This window comes from Pseudonaja textilis, chromosome 1, assembly GCF_049901715.1.
Source record: "Pseudonaja textilis isolate UNSWEBS1 chromosome 1, rPseTex1.2, whole genome shotgun sequence".
NCBI classification, from domain to species: Eukaryota; Metazoa; Chordata; class Lepidosauria; order Squamata; family Elapidae; genus Pseudonaja; species Pseudonaja textilis.
Window position 1 is genome coordinate 11,226 of NC_141990.1, and position 17,606 is coordinate 28,831.

The following is a 17,606-nucleotide window of genomic DNA, read 5'->3' on the forward strand; positions in this document are numbered from 1 at the left end:
ACCAGTGTTGCCAAACCGGAGAGCCAGTCCAGTGGGAGATCAGGATTGAAGGGAATCAAGGCTACTAAGGGGTCTCTGACTAAAAAACAGCAGGCCCCAAAACAGCAACTGCATCCTGCCCCTTCCCCCCCTCCCCCCCGCCCAAGCAATCTAGAAGTGTGGTTAAAGCCATTGCGGTCCCATATCCAGGTCTGCCTGTAAGCCTGGGAACTCCATTACCAACCTGCCACAGAATCAGGGAGGGTAGGCAAGGAGGCTGGTACAATAACCTTAATGATCTGTGGAGCTCAATTTAACACACACGGCCTCATATCAAGCAATCAACCGCAGTGTCTCTGGAAGCCACCCAAGTGTTGTGTCACACAACTTAACACTTCCACCCCTACAGCGGATGCCATGCCCCAAACCCACTTGCGCACATCTCTGGGATGGGAAGACAGGCCTCAAAGCTCAGTTAAATTTTGGTAATATATACCAGATTGGCCCTCTCATCTCTGTTAGGTCAATGATGATGATTATTTATTAGAGACCAACCAGGCAACAGCCATCAAAACCAGACTGTCCAAGGCTGCTGAGCAGGACCGAGAGCTGGGAGCAAAGGGCTGGAATGTGCCACTGAAGCAACATACAGGAAGCATGTGCCCCAAGAGTAACCCGCCTCATCTCCCATCCAGAGCCTCTCCCTAACCATCACCCTCCATCCCACAGAATCTGCAGCATCCTTTGCCGGCTTCCTGCAAGCAATGCCAACGGGGAAGCTGGTAGGAGGTTGCCAGTGGCAACCACACAAAGCCCTTGCTCCACAGCAGCACAGGATTCGCTCAACAACGGCAACTAAAATCTGGAACTTCTATTGCAAAGCATGTGATGTCATGCTTTACAATATGCTATTTAGCGACTGGAATGCGCATCTCAACTGCCATTGTTAAGTGAGCAGCAGTAGTCTCAGAGAGCTCCTGGAGGACCCAAGAGGTTCCAGAAGATGGGTCTTCAGCGTCTTCCAAAAGGGGAAGGAGGAAGACCTGGACTGCCCATTTAATGTCCGTCCTGGTCAAAGTCCTCAGAAAGACTGGCAGGCTGGGCATTTAGGAGCATCGGGCTAGGCCTGCTCCAATTAACAGGGTCGGGCCAGGCTTTCACAAAAAACACATTAGCCTGAACTTTTCTCTTTCGTTGGCCAAGGGCCGCCTGAAGTTCTCCACCTCCTGAAGGGAAAAGTGGGCCAAGAGGGGCTGCCGCTGCCGGGGAAGCGCGCCGGGTTGGGTCGGGTCCCCCTCAGAGGAAGGAGGCCAAAGCGGCTTAGAAAGTTGGCCGACCAACAAAGCTGGAGGAGCGGTCAGAGGGGAGGCGGCGTCCGGCTCTGCTGGGGACGGGCGGCCTGGAGGGCACCGAGTTCTGCCAAGGCCGGGCGCGTTCACGCGGGGTCCCGCCGGGTGGGGGTCGAGGGCCCGGCCCTCTCAGCGCAGGAGTCGCCCCGCCAGGAGACGCCGCTCCCTCGGGCAAGGCGCCCCGAAGAAGGGGAGGCTCCCGACGCTTCTTCCGCCAGGCTTGCTGGCTCCGTACCAGCCCCGCCCCGCCCCGCCCCGCCCCATGCTTCTCTGAGCCGGTGCAGAGCGCCTGCCTCGGCGGGAAACAGCGACGCCGCCTGCGTCCGCCCGGCGGTTGCCAAGGGCCGGCCGTTGCTAGGGAGGGCGAGGGGGCGTGGCGGCGCCTGCGCGCGGCGCTCGCACTGCCCGGATGTAGCGGGAGGAGGTGTCGCCGCCATCTTTGCCCGGAGAGCAGCGAGAGCTGATCGTGGCTGAGCCCCCCCGCCGCCGGACCATCGGTCTCCATCCGTCCCGCGTCGCCGCCCTCGCCCTCGCCCCACGGACATGGACGACCGGGAGGACCTCGTCTACCAGGCTAAGCTGGCCGAGCAGGCCGAGCGCTACGATGGTGCGCGGGGCGGCGGCGGGAGACGCAGGGAGGGGCGGGCAGGGCAGAGCGCCAGGCGGGGGCGAGGCTGCGGCCACCGGGCCGGGACAAAGAGAGGCGGCCAGCAGCGGACCGGAGCCGGGCGGCGGGGCAGCGGCGACAAAATGGCGGCGCGGGCGGCCAGGGAGGCGGAGGAAGCAGGGCGGGAGCGCCGGGCGGGGGGCGCAGACAAAATGGCGGCCGCGCGCTCAGGCGGCGGCAGTGGGGGGAGGAGGCGGAAGAAGGGGCCCCCCGCAGGACGGGGGGGGGAATTAGAGGAGGCGCCCCCTCACTCGCGCAGAGCCCCTCCAGCCCTCGGGGGGGGGTGAGCCCCGGGCGACCCTCCCCCAAGGCCGCGGTGGGAGGGGGCGGAGGGCCGCCGAAGCTGGGGTGCGGCCTCTCTCGGGGAGGGAAGGGCGGGGGCCCCCCAAAGGGCCGAGCCCGGAAGCGCCGAGTAAGTGAAGGAGCCCGACGGCCTCGCTCGGCTCACATGCCGGGCAGGAGAGGCCGGGCTGCGTCAGGCAGAGCCCGGCGCCTCGACCGATCCGTCCCGCCCCGCCTGCTTCCTCGCGTGGCGGCCGCTTGCCTTATTTCCCTTCTCTGGTTCCAGCGTTGCACCAGCGTTGAAATTGCTCCTTTTCTCCCAAATAGGAATAACGCGCGCGCGCTCAATCGCTAATAGTGCACTGTTCCTTCTCGGAATGCCACAAGAATCGGTCGATTGCTGTTCCCCAGCATCTCTCTGGCCTTGGGGGCTCCCTGCCTAGCAGGTCGGGATCTAGGAAAAGCCCTTTTTTTGGGGGGGGGGACAGGAACAGGGGACAAACCCAGTTGATGCACTAAACTCCGATTATTTGTTTTTATTTTCTCTATCAGCAACAGCCTGTGGGTGAGCAGGCCAGCAAGCTACCTGGGAGGAGATTGCTGGCCTTCTCATAAGGGAACAACACTCATTTTGGGTGCCACCCACCCCCACTTCACAACATACATGGGAACAAGCAAAGGAACAGCGTGGTCTTGGTGCTCCTGCTCCCCTCATTTAATGGCATTTAATTTTGTTGTACGAAGTGCAATGACAATAAAGTAAACTAAAAATGTCAAGTACCCCAAGAGTATGTCGGTCCATACAGTTCACATATTCTCTGGGCATAGACCTTACAAAGAACGTAATAAAATCAACAGTACTAAGTGTAAACACAGCAATACAGTATGAAATTAGGAACAGTGATTCCCATATGTTGGATCTAAGCCAGGAAAGGGTCAGAATCCTGTATGGATTTTGGAACCCCTAAATACTGGATACTGTATTTCGTTTGCACGTGTTTCCCATTTAAAATATTGATAAATTGTAAAATGTTGACAGTTGTAAAATAGAATTAAAGACACATTTTGAAAACACATTTTAATGGACAAAACCTGGGTATGTTTGCATCACTCAGATGTTGAAGTGGCTCTAGATATCAGAAGGGCTTACCTTAGTATTTAAATTCTGCAATACTTGGGAGATGTGGAATGGTTTGAACTGGTGCTGAACATGTTCTGTGTTGGATTCGGTTCCTAGAAGAGGGCCTATCATGAGTGGGGTCTCAGTGAAAAGTATCAAAATATTGGGAGAGATGATCGTGTTCATGGGCTTGTTAAGGGACCTTAGACGCATCCAATCCAGTCCCTTGCTCAGTATGAGACCCACCAAGGCATCATTGGCAGAGGACCAGTCATCCTCTCAAAGACGTTGCCTCATGTGGCCGTCTCTTCCATTGACTGACATAGTTCGTGCAACCCAGAAGTTTCTGCTAACATCTAGGCTGAACTTATTCCCTTTAAATTGAATCCATCACTTCTGGTCCTGCCTTCTGGGGCAACAAAGAATCACTCCAACGCATCTGTGTGGCAACCCCTCAGAGGTTCCACAACTGCTATTATGTCTCCCTTCGGTTTTCTCTTCTGTGGGTTAAAAAAACCGGAATTTGTAACTGTTCTTCATGAGGTTTGGTTTTCCAGCCATTCACTACCTTGATCATCATCTTCCAAACTCTTCATTTCCTGCTGTTCTTTTTGAACCATGGTTCATAGAACTAGACCCAGAACCCCAGGTGGGGTCTATCCAGGGCAGGGTAGAGGGGAATGGTTACTGTCCATTACCTGGAACCTGCTCAGTTATTAATGCATCACACCCAAATCCCTTTCAGCTGTCCTCCTGCCAAGCCAGATCTCCAGGCCATGTTGTTATATATTAGGTATTTTCGCTGCTTCGGATTAAATATGAAAAAGGCAGGTTGTTAATCTAATAATTTTAAAATATTGACTTGATTCATGCCCAAAAAGTATGGGATGTAATATTGCTGGAAAGCCCAGCCACGGGTGATCATCTTGACTGGTTATCTTGAATATAAGCTTGAAGGCTAGCTCTGCCCAGAATGAAATGGAGTGGAATGGGCAGGTGAAATGCTCATGGCTTGATAAAAGGGTGTCTGAATTTCATTTGCTAAGCAGTCCTCCTCTTGTGTTGGGAGGTTCCCTTCTGTGTCCTCCATACTTTCCTATAGCACATGTTAGCCCCATTTCTTCATGCTACTGTACAGGGGAGGAGGTCTTCAGATGATTGCAAGAATTTGCAAGAAGCAGTCAGTGGAGCTGGCTGCATTTGGAATCTCAGCCATTCAGAGCTCTGGTTGCCGCGGCTGCAGCTTTGTTTTCCAGGACTGCTCAGCATTGGTGCAGCAATGGTTCTTTGGAAGGCTTCGATTAATCTGTCATAAAAAGTTTTGCTGCGTGCATTTATATTTGCTCCCATGGGGGCCTGCTGCTTTTGGCGTTGCCGCCTGATTTGTCTGATAGTCACACACACACGGATCAGGATAGGTTTCTGGGTGTGAACTGTCAATATTGGTTTCATTTTTGTTGGATGACCATAAAGTTTATTCCCATATTTGGCATGAGAAATCTGACATAAGTCTCTGTGTTGTGTATATCTATTTTAGAAATGGTTGAATCAATGAAGAAAGTGGCTGGAATGGATGTGGAGCTGACAGTCGAGGAAAGAAACTTGCTCTCTGTTGCATATAAAAATGTGATTGGTGCCAGAAGAGCCTCCTGGAGAATAATCAGTAGCATTGAGCAGAAGGAAGAGAACAAAGGTGGGGAAGACAAATTGAAGATGATCCGGGAGTATCGGCAAATGGTGAGTGCTGCAATTGTACCTCCTCAGTCCCCAGAATCGTGCTTGGAAGTGGCCGTGTTTTGTTTTGCAAGGTTTGTTTAGCAGTGGCGTCTGGGTGGAGTGGAGGTGCCCTTTTATCCCATGTCCTTCTACTGTCCTGGGTGTGTGCGCACCACAGCATTCGCAGCTCTTGTGGCACTCTGGCCCAGCTCTTTGCTCTTCCTCCTCCCAGTGGACCGAAGGGCTCTGTTCCTGAAGACGGGCATCGATTGCTGTGGAAAGGAGCTGCAGAGCCTGGAGGCTTTGGGATGTGTCTCCAGCACGTATCCTCTTTCCAGTGGCCTAGTAAACTGCACTGAGTGGCCGAAAGAGTCCTTTGAGCATAGCTGTGTGCGTGGGTGAAACTGAATTATTCACTTGTCTTGAGCACATTTACCGACTATGGAGAGAGATGGAAGGAAATAAGAGCATTTCACACCGTAACACTATTTCATAAGTTTTGCTTGTTTATAAATGGAATTTTAAGTTCCATTTCAGTTACTGAGTTAGCTTAGGAGAGGCAACCATTAACTCTTGGGGAAGGAGGCACTCTCAGATTCTTAAAATAGATCCAGGGAATGGGATGCTTTTATTATTGTAAGGCAGATTCTCAATACATATGAAGTTTTGGGGGCCTTAAGTAGAAATCCGAGATACATAGAACTATATAGTTTCTCAGCCTATTGATAGATTCTTTGTACCTTTCCTCTGTGCAAACTGTACTTAAGTTTACTAATCCTAAAAAGTGCTATATGGCACTGAAGGCAAAATTCCAAACAATTGCACCCCCATAGCTGGGTCAAGCCAAATTGACCCATTAGTGTCAGTTCTTGCTTTGGAGCAGAGGGTGGATAAATGATTCCAGAAACTCAAAACTGAAATGCACACATAATAGCTGCTGTTCTCTGCTTCCTTCAGCCTGTCCTAAATCGTCGTTTTCACAAGAATACCTCTAAGCATGCTAATGAGAAACTATTGAACTTCACAAATATATTTGATTTTTTAAAATCATATAATTTAAGCTTCAATCTGGACACTTAACAACGTTGGCAGTCCTTTTAGTCTAAATAATGCAACTTGCCATGTTGAGGTGGTTCAGCCTAGAAGGACTGGTCTTCATTGGAGGCTGCCACGATCACTTAGGCTTTGGAGGGGCCATTCAGGCTTGTGTGTGTGTGTGTGTGTGTGTGTGTATACACACTTCTGGGGTTAGATTCATGGCCTCTTAGGTTTGGAATCTGGTGAGGAGCTCCCTGGACTTGATTTTGAGGCGAAACCTGAGCTTTCTTTCTGTGAAAGGTATGCAGAGGTCCATGTTAGCGCAGTAGAGCTGTATAGGAGCTCTGCATGCCTTCATCACTTGCCTTGATGAACGGGAACGCTGTGGATGTGCATCCTCTTCAAGGCTTTCCAGATATTTTAACTATCAACTATTTACTGAGTCTGCATTACTATTAATCCTCCCATCCTTCCTTTCACCCATCTCCTCCCACTTACGACTATATGATTGTAACCTTGTTGCTTGTATCCCAACAATTTTTTATTGACTGTTTCCTAGTATGACTTGATTGCTTATTTGTACCCTGTGACTATTGTTAAGTGTGGCATCTTATGATACTTGACTCTTGACGAATTAATGTTTCTTTTTATGTACACTGAGAGCATTTGCACCAATCCACTCACACTTGGCCAATAAAGGAATTCTATTCTATCTTCAGTTTCTAATAGAAAAAAATGTTCGGTGGGGGTGTAGTATATCCATGCAGATGTAATACGGTGATGGGCAGTCTCTCCACTGGAACATGCTAGATCTCAGTCACAGAGCTGCCTCGTCTCAAGGTGCCGTGCTCTTCTCCTCCAGGTATAAGGGGTGGTTATCTGGGAGACTTGGCCAGAGTTTGTGGCACCGTTACATGTTGGGATCAATATGCCATCTGGTGAAATCGGGGCCCAGGAATAAATCCAACCATTGTTTTCTCAGAGCCCTGGTTTTAGTACAAGAAGAACCAGTTGGTCACGAAGAACCCCTTTTTTCCACAGTAGGGAGAATGGGGTGTCATGGCAGCAGGTCCAGAATGGAAAGATTAGGCAACCCAAGTGGCCCGTTGGCTCATCCTTTCAGAGATATTTCCTTCCCAGATTCCTCAACGCTTTCAACAAGGACAGAACATCCTGCCTTAGTTTGAAAAGATGGGTTATGCTCAGAGTAGAACTGCCATGAAATAGAAATTTTTATGACATTTTGTATTATGTCATAAATTGCTTTATGATAATTTTATGTCATAAAATTTTTATAAAGTTTGCCAAATTTCAGTTCCACGGAAGTCATGCGTCCCAGATTTTTGGATTCATTCTATAAGTTGGCTGACTTGAGATATTTTGGTTCAGAAATGGTTGCCCTACGATAGGCATACGGTTACAGAAGTGGGAGTTTTAATAGTGTAGAGAGGAAGTACGTTCCCATCTAGTTTCCCCACCTTCTCCTGTAGGTGCTGCTGGGTGCGGGGAGGTTGCTAGCCGCCTAATGCTGGAGCCGCCAGCTGTGACTAGATCAGCAGGGGGGAGTGGGGAGAGCATCCTTTTCCAAAGCTGTCCCTTTGACAGGCGGCAGAATATATTGGGCATGATTTGACTGGCAGTTGTTTTACTCATACATTGTTAGTTGAATTCAGCTTCAGATGCTTTGATTAAACTCTCTCTACAAACTTTTTCCCCCTTCCAAGGTTGAGACTGAATTGAAACTAATCTGTTGTGATATTCTGGATGTACTGGACAAACACCTCATTCCAGCAGCCAATACTGGTGAATCGAAGGTTTTCTATTATAAAATGTAGGTACCAGATTGCAGGCATAGAGTGTTTAGAAGAGTGTGTGCCTTAACTAAACTGCTTATTTGTGGAAATCCTCTCTATCCTAAGAAACAAATCTGAATGATGAAAAGTAATTTTTTTCTACCATGATGGAAGACCTTGAACACCCATGGAGGTAAGAAAATGAGCAGATGAGCTTGCATCTAGCTAGGCAGGAAAACAAACAGAACGGAGAAGCAAAAGAATAAAGAAACCGGCCCTGCATTCTTCACATCACGTATCTGTTTTTCAACCTGTATAAGCCAGTCAGTTCCTAAATGCATCCTGGGGTTTTTTTTGGGGGGTGGGGTGGGGAGGTGGGGGTTGCCCTAACTTTGTGGGTGTTCATGCTCTTATTTTAGCCCTCAGAGAGGGTGTCCTGGGTCTGCTCCCAACTTATCTTTTAGGAACTCTGCAATCATTCATTGCATGAACTTTGCAATCATGCAAATCTATACCCGTTAGATGGATTATTATGTGATTTATGAAGGGAAGCAGGATAGTTTTGTATAAGTACTCTGCATAAGGTAACATTGCAGTCTTAAATTAAAAGGGTGGTCTTTTAATCAAATATTTGAGTATGGAACTCTTTAAGTTTTACTAACTCTTGCAAATCTGACCACTACTTCTATATATAGGGTCCTTTGAGCCATAGTTAGAAGAATTTCTGCCTTGGATAAGTTTGTCATTTTCCTCCTTTCCAGTATTAAATCTTTCTTCTAGCCTGGCCATCTGTACCCGAGAGAAAGAAAAAGGGGAAACAGATAGGAAGCGACCAGGATGAGTGGCTTGAAGCAAAATCTGGTAGTTGCTGGACAGGTTCGAGCAATTCATTTTCATCTGAATTTCAAGATGAAACGCGTAGTAGTAGTAGTAGTAGGAATAGCATAAATATTTCTTATTTTGAGAACTGGTTGCATTGATTCTTTTTATGCAGAAAGCCCTTTTAACTCCACCGTAGGTTTTACACAGAAGCATAAGCTAGGGTTTGGGGGAATGTGTCACTAGGCAGCGTGTTTGCTTCTTGTTATTAAACGGCATAAGCTTCCTTTTCAACGGAAGGGGAATTGAACTGAAATAAGTAACTGGTTTCCATTTTTCCCTGCAAAGAGAGAGAAATGAGCTAAGATGTTCACTTTGGGCAAACAGCTTTAATCAGATCTATTTATTATTTAAAAAGTTTAACCTTAACCTTATATTCAGTGGTGAAAAAAATGAAATTTGGTCTTTCAGTTGACAGATTCGCCCTGCTTCCTCTCCCCTCTGCCTCATTCTTATTGCAATGGGATATTTAGATGCTTTTTGGTGGGTGGAAAATTGAGAGTGCAGTAATCATATATGGGAGCCTGACTTAATTCTTGGCAAATTATGGTCCATAAGAATCTCACATTGTGCCATGCAAATATAGCTGGTTAACATAAGAATAATGACGATTTGTTAAATTAATGTGCCTCCTGACTCCCAGTGAAATTTCAATCACATTTGCCAAAGGCTTCAGTGAAGAGCCAGATCTTGGGGGCTTTTGAAACACACTATGCAGGGGGGGGGGCGGGGGGGCTGCACAAATCTCGGGGAGCAAGTGGGCAAATTTAAAATATTACAATTCAACTCTTTATCCTATTAGTTAGAAATAACAGCAGCCCAAAGAGATTGAAATCCACTGCAGCAATAAGTCGTCTTGCGCATCCAAGGTCTGGGCTTGCTCTTGATTGCTTTTCATTCCCTTGTCCAGGAAAGGGGACTACCACAGGTATCTCGCTGAGTTCGCCACAGGAAATGACCGAAAGGAAGCTGCCGAGAACAGCTTGGTGGCTTATAAAGCTGCTAGTGATATCGCAATGACAGAACTTCCTCCAACACATCCCATCCGCTTAGGACTTGCCCTCAACTTCTCTGTTTTCTACTATGAAATTCTTAATTCTCCTGATCGTGCCTGCAGGTAAGTGAGGCATACAGAGTAATAAAAGAAAGTGGAGTTGGTAGGAAGCCTCGTCCCTTAAAGCCCTCTCTGAATGAGTGTCTCAGGGAACTCCAGACTGTTGCCATCCTTGGATCGGTCTGGAACACCGGAGGAGGAGGAGGAGGAGGAAGGGAGGGAAGGTCAGAGTTCCCCCAAAGGTGTTCCCTCCGTAGGTATTGTGTCAGGGGACCAAGCCGGCTCTGGAAAGGGAGGCTGCTGCAAAATTTGAGAGCCCGGGGGCAGTTATTGCCAGGCAGGAGCAATTGGTTCCCTTGACATGTTTTGCTACTATAGTCATCCTCTGGTTATAGGTTGGCAAAAGCCGCTTTCGATGACGCAATTGCAGAACTGGATACGCTGAGCGAAGAAAGTTACAAGGATTCTACGCTTATCATGCAGTTGTTACGTGATAACCTGACACTATGGACTTCAGACATGCAGGGTGACGGTGAGTAGGCCCGGCAGGTCCAGCCGCCCCCGGTGACCTCATGGCACACCATAATGGAATAGGAACGTGTCCCCGTGTGGAAGTCTAGGCAGCCAAGGGCTGGGTAGGGAGTGAAATGAAAGATACTTCTTTCCCTCCGTGGGGTGGTTGTCTCCGGCAGAGGGACCAACCCTGGAGAGTCCTTTATATATAGAGAGAGTGTATTGGGGTTGGCGGTTCACCAATGGGGAAAAGAGCTCCCTGTTCAGCAGACACCCAGAGGAACTGTCAGGGCTTAAGCACCCCGCCCTCTCCTTGCTTGCACCTGAAGCTGCTGTCAGCCATGGGCTTGTTCTTAAGATCCGCACAGTCTGACTTTGGCCAAGTATTTAGACGCCAATAAATAGGTTTTTGTGGGGGAGGATTCTGCAAACTACTTCATTTTACCTTGGTTGAGTGACTCTCAGACAAGGATGTAGTGCAAGATCCTTCTAAGCAAACCGCCCCTCTAGTTGCCTGATTAATTCCAAAGTTCTTCCAGCTGCATGGAGATTGATAGTCTCCGGAGAGCCCTTTATTTTCGTTTTTTACAATTGCAGTCGATTCTCGGTTTGGCCATGGGTTCTAAAACAATCAACCAGTAGAACAGCTTGCCCTGGGAAGTTGTGGGATCGCCATCACTTGAGACTTTCAAGAAGAGATCGGACTGCCGTTTGTCAGAAATGGTGTAGGATCTCTCGCTTGGGTGGGGGGTTGGACTAGATGACTTACAAGGTCCCTCCCAATTCTGATTATCTGTTATCTGTTAAAATGTATAGAACACCTTCCTTACAATGTAATTTCAAAATTGGAGAAATGGGTACTGTAGGGGGAAGGATCTCAAGCCATTAATGTAAACTATTTCCAGCCTCTGTATTAATATCTAAAAGATAAGATGATTTTAAATCCTTCAAGCCTAATTTCTCTTGGAACTCGTTCCTCTCCTGAGCATTGATAAATTTTTGCTAATTAAAGCATCGATTGGCAGTTGAATAGTAATGGTTAAAAGTTTGTGAACCTTCTGGATTTCCAATATTTCTACACAAAGATGACTTAAAGTGTGACTTCCCAGAAGTCCTAATGCTAGATAAGATTACTCACTTAAAACAAATGAACCAAAACCTTATATTTGACCATTTCTTCATTGAGAAAACCCAAAGCTACCTATTTTATATGTGAACCTTTCTTTTTAGGAACTGGTGTTCAGCCCCCAGCGCCCCCGCCCCCCCCCCCCGCCCCCCAAACAATAACTGCAGTGACTTTCCAGGGACAGTTAGTCAGTCCCTGCCCATCGGCTTGGAGGGATTTTGGCATTCTCACCCCACCCCACCCCCCCAATCCTTACAGAAGAGATTGAACTTGGGGGGCGGTGAGCTGCTTGAACTGCCTGCTTTAGCCCCTCCCACAACATTTCTATAGGATGAAGGTCTGGACTTTGGCTTGGCCACTGCCAAACATTAATTTCCTTCTGCTTTAACCATTCTTCGATTGCACGACTGGTGTGTTCCACAGGAGGCTCCCCCAACAGCCTTCTGGCTCACCTACGTGGCCTTCCGCAAACTGTCTCCTTTTGGAGACAAGGGGCTTTCTTCTTGCAACCCTGCCCCACACACCATTGTTCTCAAGTGTTTCAATGGTGGCCTCACCAACATGGACACTCACTCGTCAATGCAGGAGAGGCCTTCAGTCCCTATCGGGGTTCTTGGAGACTCCCAAATATTACAGGTCTTGCTGTTGGTGTGATCCTGGTTGGGGTGGACAACAGTGGTGTTGACTTGCCTTCTTAGGTACAGATTGCCTGGCGGCAGATTGGTAGACTTGTCTGTTCAACATCAACACCTGGTTTTTGTTTTTGTTTTTTTGGAAATACTCAAAAATCTCCTTTGTTCAAGCCGTGGCACACTTCAACATAAATTGCTTGTGAAGATCAGGCTTAGAAAGTGGAATACCCAGAATTGTCTGTGGAGATTCTCAGTCATCCAGGTCATGGTTGTCCCAAAGGTGTTTTTTCAGGAAGCAACTGGTCTTCCTTCTTTTCCTTTGAAGACGTTTCACTTCTCATCCAGGAAGCTTCTTCAGCTCTGACTGGATGGAATCCTTCCTTTCCCTACCGTGCAGTCAGAGCTGAAGAAGTTGCTCGGATGAGAAGCGAAACATCTTCAAAGAAAAACAATAAAGTGCAGTTGCCTCCCGTGGGACAATACCCAGAATCCTGTCCTCTGGGTAAGGCAGGACTTCCCACACTTATACCTGATCATCATCACCCCATTGATTGAAATCCCTGGCTCTTAATTTCCCCTTCAAATGAGCTGGTAGCCCTAGAGCAAGGGCCTTCAAACTTGGTAAATTAAGACTTGTGGACTTCAACTCCCAGAATTCATCAGCTAACATGACTGGAGGAGGAATTCTGGGAGTTGAAGTCCACAAGTCTTAAAGTTGCCAAGTTTGAAGACCTCTGCCCTAGAGATACACTTTTCCCCACACATAAATATGGAACTTTAGATCATTTTCTTCAGTGAATAAATGAACAGAGTATGTTTTTGACATTTATTTGGGTTTTTTTTGTCTAGTTCTAGGACTTGTGTGGAGAAGATATGTTTTAGATCATATTCAGGCAGAAATATTGAACATTCTAAAAGGTTCACAAACATTTTTGTGTGTATGTTGTGTTTTCCTGGATTGTGCGTGGTTTCATGTATTTTTTGCACTGCAGGATTATGTCTATTTCAGAGCTTTTTTGTCTGGTGCTCTGCACTCATTTAAAAGTAACAGGCAAGATGTATCATGAGGTAAAGGTTAAATTTAAACATACTTCCAAGAAGGTCCCATTGAATAGCAGGGGACAGAATTATAAATAGATAAGCATAAGACTCACAGCACTTTTGAGAAGAAAATCTGGTAGGTGAATAAGCAAGTTGTGTTATTTGAGATTTGAAGCTGACTTTGAGATAAATTACTTGGAAGGTGAAATGTAACGGTTCACCAAACAGCTCTGGTGAGAAACCAGATTACTATCCCATGTATAATATAGCGGTGAGGGGTGTAGTTTTGATCTGATAGGAAGCTGACCATCTAAAGTTCTTTCACCTCTTTTCCCTTGGGTCCCATATAGTGTCTATAATGAGCAGGGTGTATTGCTGTAATTGTTCTTACGTTTAGCTGACACTCATTCCAATAGCTTGAGGCAGTTCACAAGACTATGTATATTGCATATAAAGATGTAAAAGCATTTATCACTTTGGAAACAAGGCAGTACAATGTCTGAAATTCTTTTTTAAAAAGTAGATTTGAAGCTCTCTGTGGGCAGTTGATTCCATAGCATGGGACCCGCCATGTCAAAAAGAAGATGGCTTCCTAAGGACGCCCCTGGAAATGGCCGCAAAGGGTTTCCACTGAGGACCCAGGAGTGCAAAGAACTCCCCGCGTGGGTCTTGCAGTTCCTTTCGACTCTAAAGCGTGTAAGATGAGTGCCTGGAATTGGGCTTGGACAGCAAGTGGCAACCGGTGCCTCGCTCGACACAAGAGGGCCCCGGTGTAGGGTACCCCCTGCGGTATTCCACTCCCCATTGATGCAGCTTTAATTCTGGCCCCAGCCTCTTGAAGGCCTGTCACACAGTAAGGCTGCCTTGCAATCTAACCCTCCTGGCTGCCAGCAGTTGGTTTCTGCTCTCCTGTTAGGAGTACGTCGAACTTTGCAGATTTAATGCTGCCAGCCAACATGCAGAGCGTTTTCTCCTTTATACCGAACCACAGAGAGGACAGGCTCCTTGTTTTTCTAATGCTGTTCCGGTCTGTCCCATCTCTTTCCCAGTTAGTTTCATCAAAATTAATTTTTCTCTCTCTCTCTCTATCCCAAACCCGGTGAAATGAGAACTGGGGGAGGCTGGGGAGCTTGTTCTTTGCCTGCCAGTCTGGTTTCCCAACACCGTCTCCATCAACAGGAGACTGAGGTGTACTTGGTCTTGTCCTTTTCTTGGGATGAGAGACCTTGAAGAGATGACTGGGGTCTCAGCAAAGACAGCACAGAGAAAGGAAGTGCACATCAAGCTTCCGGAAGGAAATTCTCATGGCTTTTACTTAAAGAGAACACGCTGTTGCTTGGCAGCAGAATGTATTTATACGACCTCTACACGTGTTTTCTCCAACCGCCCTCCCTGTTTTCAAACCTAGAAGGTTGCCAGCCGCTGAATTTAGTGGACGGTTCCCAGTCAGCTGGTCTCCAGGTCGGACACCGAATCCTGGCTAGTCCTTAGAACAAAGAACAGTAGCATCTAAATAATTACCCTTTCTAAGTGAAGCTGCATGACAATTCAGTATGGTCGTTCTTGGTTTGTGCTGCCCCAACAGAAACCTGATGCTATGGGAAGTGCAGGAATTTGTATCTTGCTGGCTGTTGAATACAGGATGAGAAGATAGAATTGGGTTTCTTGATTTACTGTCCTGTTTGCAGAATTCCTGTCCTAAAGGGTTGGGCTTAGGGTTCTAGGAGAGAGGGGGCTGGGGGCAGAATGCAGGGGCCCTTGTTTGGGTTTGTGTGTATGTGTGTGTGTGTGTGTGTGTGTGTGTGTGTGTGTGTGTGTGTGGCTTTCCTGAACATGTACATTTGGGCTGAGGTTCCTCCCCTTCTCATGTTTTTTTTTTTTTTCTAATCGTAGTCAAACTCAATAGGTTTCCTTTTCTTAACTGCTATTTTTTCCCTTCCTTTTCCATTATGTAGATTCTTAAAAGGAACTCCACCTGTTCATTTTCTAATACTCTACTTTGTAAGTCTTCATGATGACCCTGGAGAATACCTTTTTCCCCCTCCTTGTCATTCACTAATCATGCTTGCATTATGCTTGCATCTCTGACTCATGCCAGGGCTATGCACCAACTCTTCTCTCACCCTCAGAGATGGTCGGTCCTTTTGTTGCATCCCATAAGGGTAAAGTCACAACTTAGCCTGTTTTTCCTCTGAATTTTTTCCTTTTGAACCCCATGAACCAGCAAGTAGGGCAGGTTGTACACAGGCTCCCTTTTTACTGGCCAAAGAACCATTCCTGAAGTGTTTAAAGGACTGGCATGGCGAAAGCCGAGCGTTTCTGCTGGTTGATGTGACCCCGCTGCATGTCAGGCCGTGTTAGACGTGTGGTCTCCTGATCTTAGGGGGACTTGTGTGCTTGTGTGCAGAGACCAGGCAGGGGCAGCTCGCCCTTGGCAGAATGCAGTGGAGCAGCCCATCTTTGTTGCATGCTTCAGTTGGATCGGGAGGCTCCAAATTAACGAGAAGCATGGAAACATCTGTGGTCAAAAGGATCCTGAGTCGTTTTTGTCCATAGTTGCTTGTATTGGGGGATAGACAATTGGCTCTTAGTGGGATAGGTTTGCAAGATGAACTAACTAGTCTTGCGGATGAAATGTTGGCCCTGCAATGGCTTCCGTTGTCTCCACCCGGTTTCCATGTGGAAGGGAAAGAGAAGAACGCTTTGGGGTGGGTGGGTGGGGGTTGCTCCCTTGATCGGGCCTTCTGGTCACTGCCCCCCTCTGCTGTGTCTTGGGCTGTATGGACTGCCCTGCTTGTGTGTGGGGGTGTTCCTTAAAGGCAGGGTGGTGGCACCCGCTTCTCTCTTGCAGGGCCTAACCGTGTCGATTTTTCTTCCCAGGTGAAGAACAGAGTAAAGAAGCACTGCAGGATGTGGAAGACGAGACCCAGTGAGACATCAAGGCCAATAAAAGACCCCATCTTTGTCCCCCTTCTGCCCCCCTCTCCCTCAAAGTCCCTCAGTCTCCCTGGGAGCCATCTTACCTGACGTTGTGATGGGCCCCAGAATTTAGGTTCCTACCCTGTTGGTTTTTTTTTTTTTTTTTTACACAGTTGAAAAGTTCTTTAAAAGGCAAGAGTGAATGTCTGTGGATTTTACTGGTGCCAGCTTTCAGTTTCTTTAAGACACTAACCGGACTGGCTGCATGGAGGCTTTTTCTGAATTATTGTGTGTCTTCTGTCAGTTGGAGGTAACATCTGGAAGCCATTAGAATTCTAGGGAAAGTATTTTGCACTGTGAAGTGCAGATGGTGGCATTTTTCATTTTTTATAATTGTTTAAACAATTTTATACCAGTGTTTAAAATTGGGCGTTTAGCTTGAAGTTACAGGTTTCATTGGAACAGTTCTTGTAATGGTTTTGCTGTCAAACAAAACGAAAACCCAAAACTGCTCAGGTGATGGGTGCTGGTAACGGTTCACAATCCGTGGCTGCTCATTCTTGCCTTCTCTTTACTTTCCCTCCAAGCAGGTGAGCATTGAAGGTGGCGTTGAAAAGCCTGCATGTGTGTTGAATATTTTTCTCTCCCTTTCCCTGCCCTCTTTGCTAGCTCAACCTCTTTTGTTCAGTATGTGTAACTTGAAGCTAATTTGTACTACTGGATATCTGACTGGAGCCACAGATACAGGATCTGTATTGTTCTTACTGAAACACAGCATGGAATTAACATTAAACTTAAATAAAACAACCCTAAATTAAAACAATGCCAAATACTACTGCTACTTTACCCTGGTCCCTATTCAGCAAGAGGTGCAGGCAGAACAAGTAGCAGGAAAAGCAGAGTTTATGGACTGTTGGTGGCTGTAATTTCACTAGGTGGCCTCAGCCAGGATTTGTGAATCTAAATTTGTGGCTGGATACAGAGCACCACCCTCTTTCACCCTTGAACGTTCAATCTGCTTAATAAGATGGCGACATTGAGGTGATGCTTCCATCTTCTAAGCAGATAAACAGTGGGTCAGGTTGAGCTAGAGTACCTCTTTGAAAATCCAGCCGCGTTTCTTCCCCCCCCCCCCATCTCCCCTCTTCCTTTCTCTCGCCCTCTTGACTTTCTCAGCAGCTGCTTCCTTTCAGTGTTCAACTCAACTTCTACCTTGTTCGTTTCTTTAGGCCACGGGCTAGTAACTATTGGAGGGATTGTGTGGAAATTTAACACACACTCAGAAACATTTGGCTCTTTTTTTTGTCTGTGAATGCCTTATCACATACCTCTGGTCTGACCTGTATCCTTGCCTTTTAGTTTCATTTGGGATTCCCCTTTGGAGTGAGCAGCAAGTCTGTTGGATAAATAAAATACTGTGTAAAGATTCTGCACCTTGGCGCCCTCTCTGCACAAACCTTTCAAAAGTGGGGATCCTCTCAGCCATCACCCAGCATCA

General features: G+C 47.3%; 1 protein-coding gene across 2 annotated transcripts; it reads left to right on the plus strand.

Annotated features, from left to right (window-relative positions):
• Nucleotides 1–1,726: 1,726 nt before the first annotated feature.
• On the plus strand, nucleotides 1,727–17,539 carry YWHAE (tyrosine 3-monooxygenase/tryptophan 5-monooxygenase activation protein epsilon). 2 transcript variants are annotated; one of them, XM_087923838.1, is made up of 7 exons: nucleotides 1,727–1,935; nucleotides 4,935–5,134; nucleotides 7,876–7,982; nucleotides 9,734–9,940; nucleotides 10,273–10,409; nucleotides 15,145–15,190; nucleotides 16,070–17,539. In XM_087923838.1, the coding sequence occupies exons 1-6, from the start codon at nucleotides 1,872–1,874 to the stop codon at nucleotides 15,150–15,152; spliced, it is 723 nt and encodes a 240-aa protein (XP_087779964.1). In that variant the 5' UTR covers nucleotides 1,727–1,871; the 3' UTR covers nucleotides 15,153–15,190; nucleotides 16,070–17,539. The 2 variants fall into 2 exon arrangements, with proteins under 2 accessions (XP_087779964.1, XP_026576966.1); XM_026721181.2 differs by lacking the exon at nucleotides 15,145–15,190.
• Nucleotides 17,540–17,606: the final 67 nt, after the last annotated feature.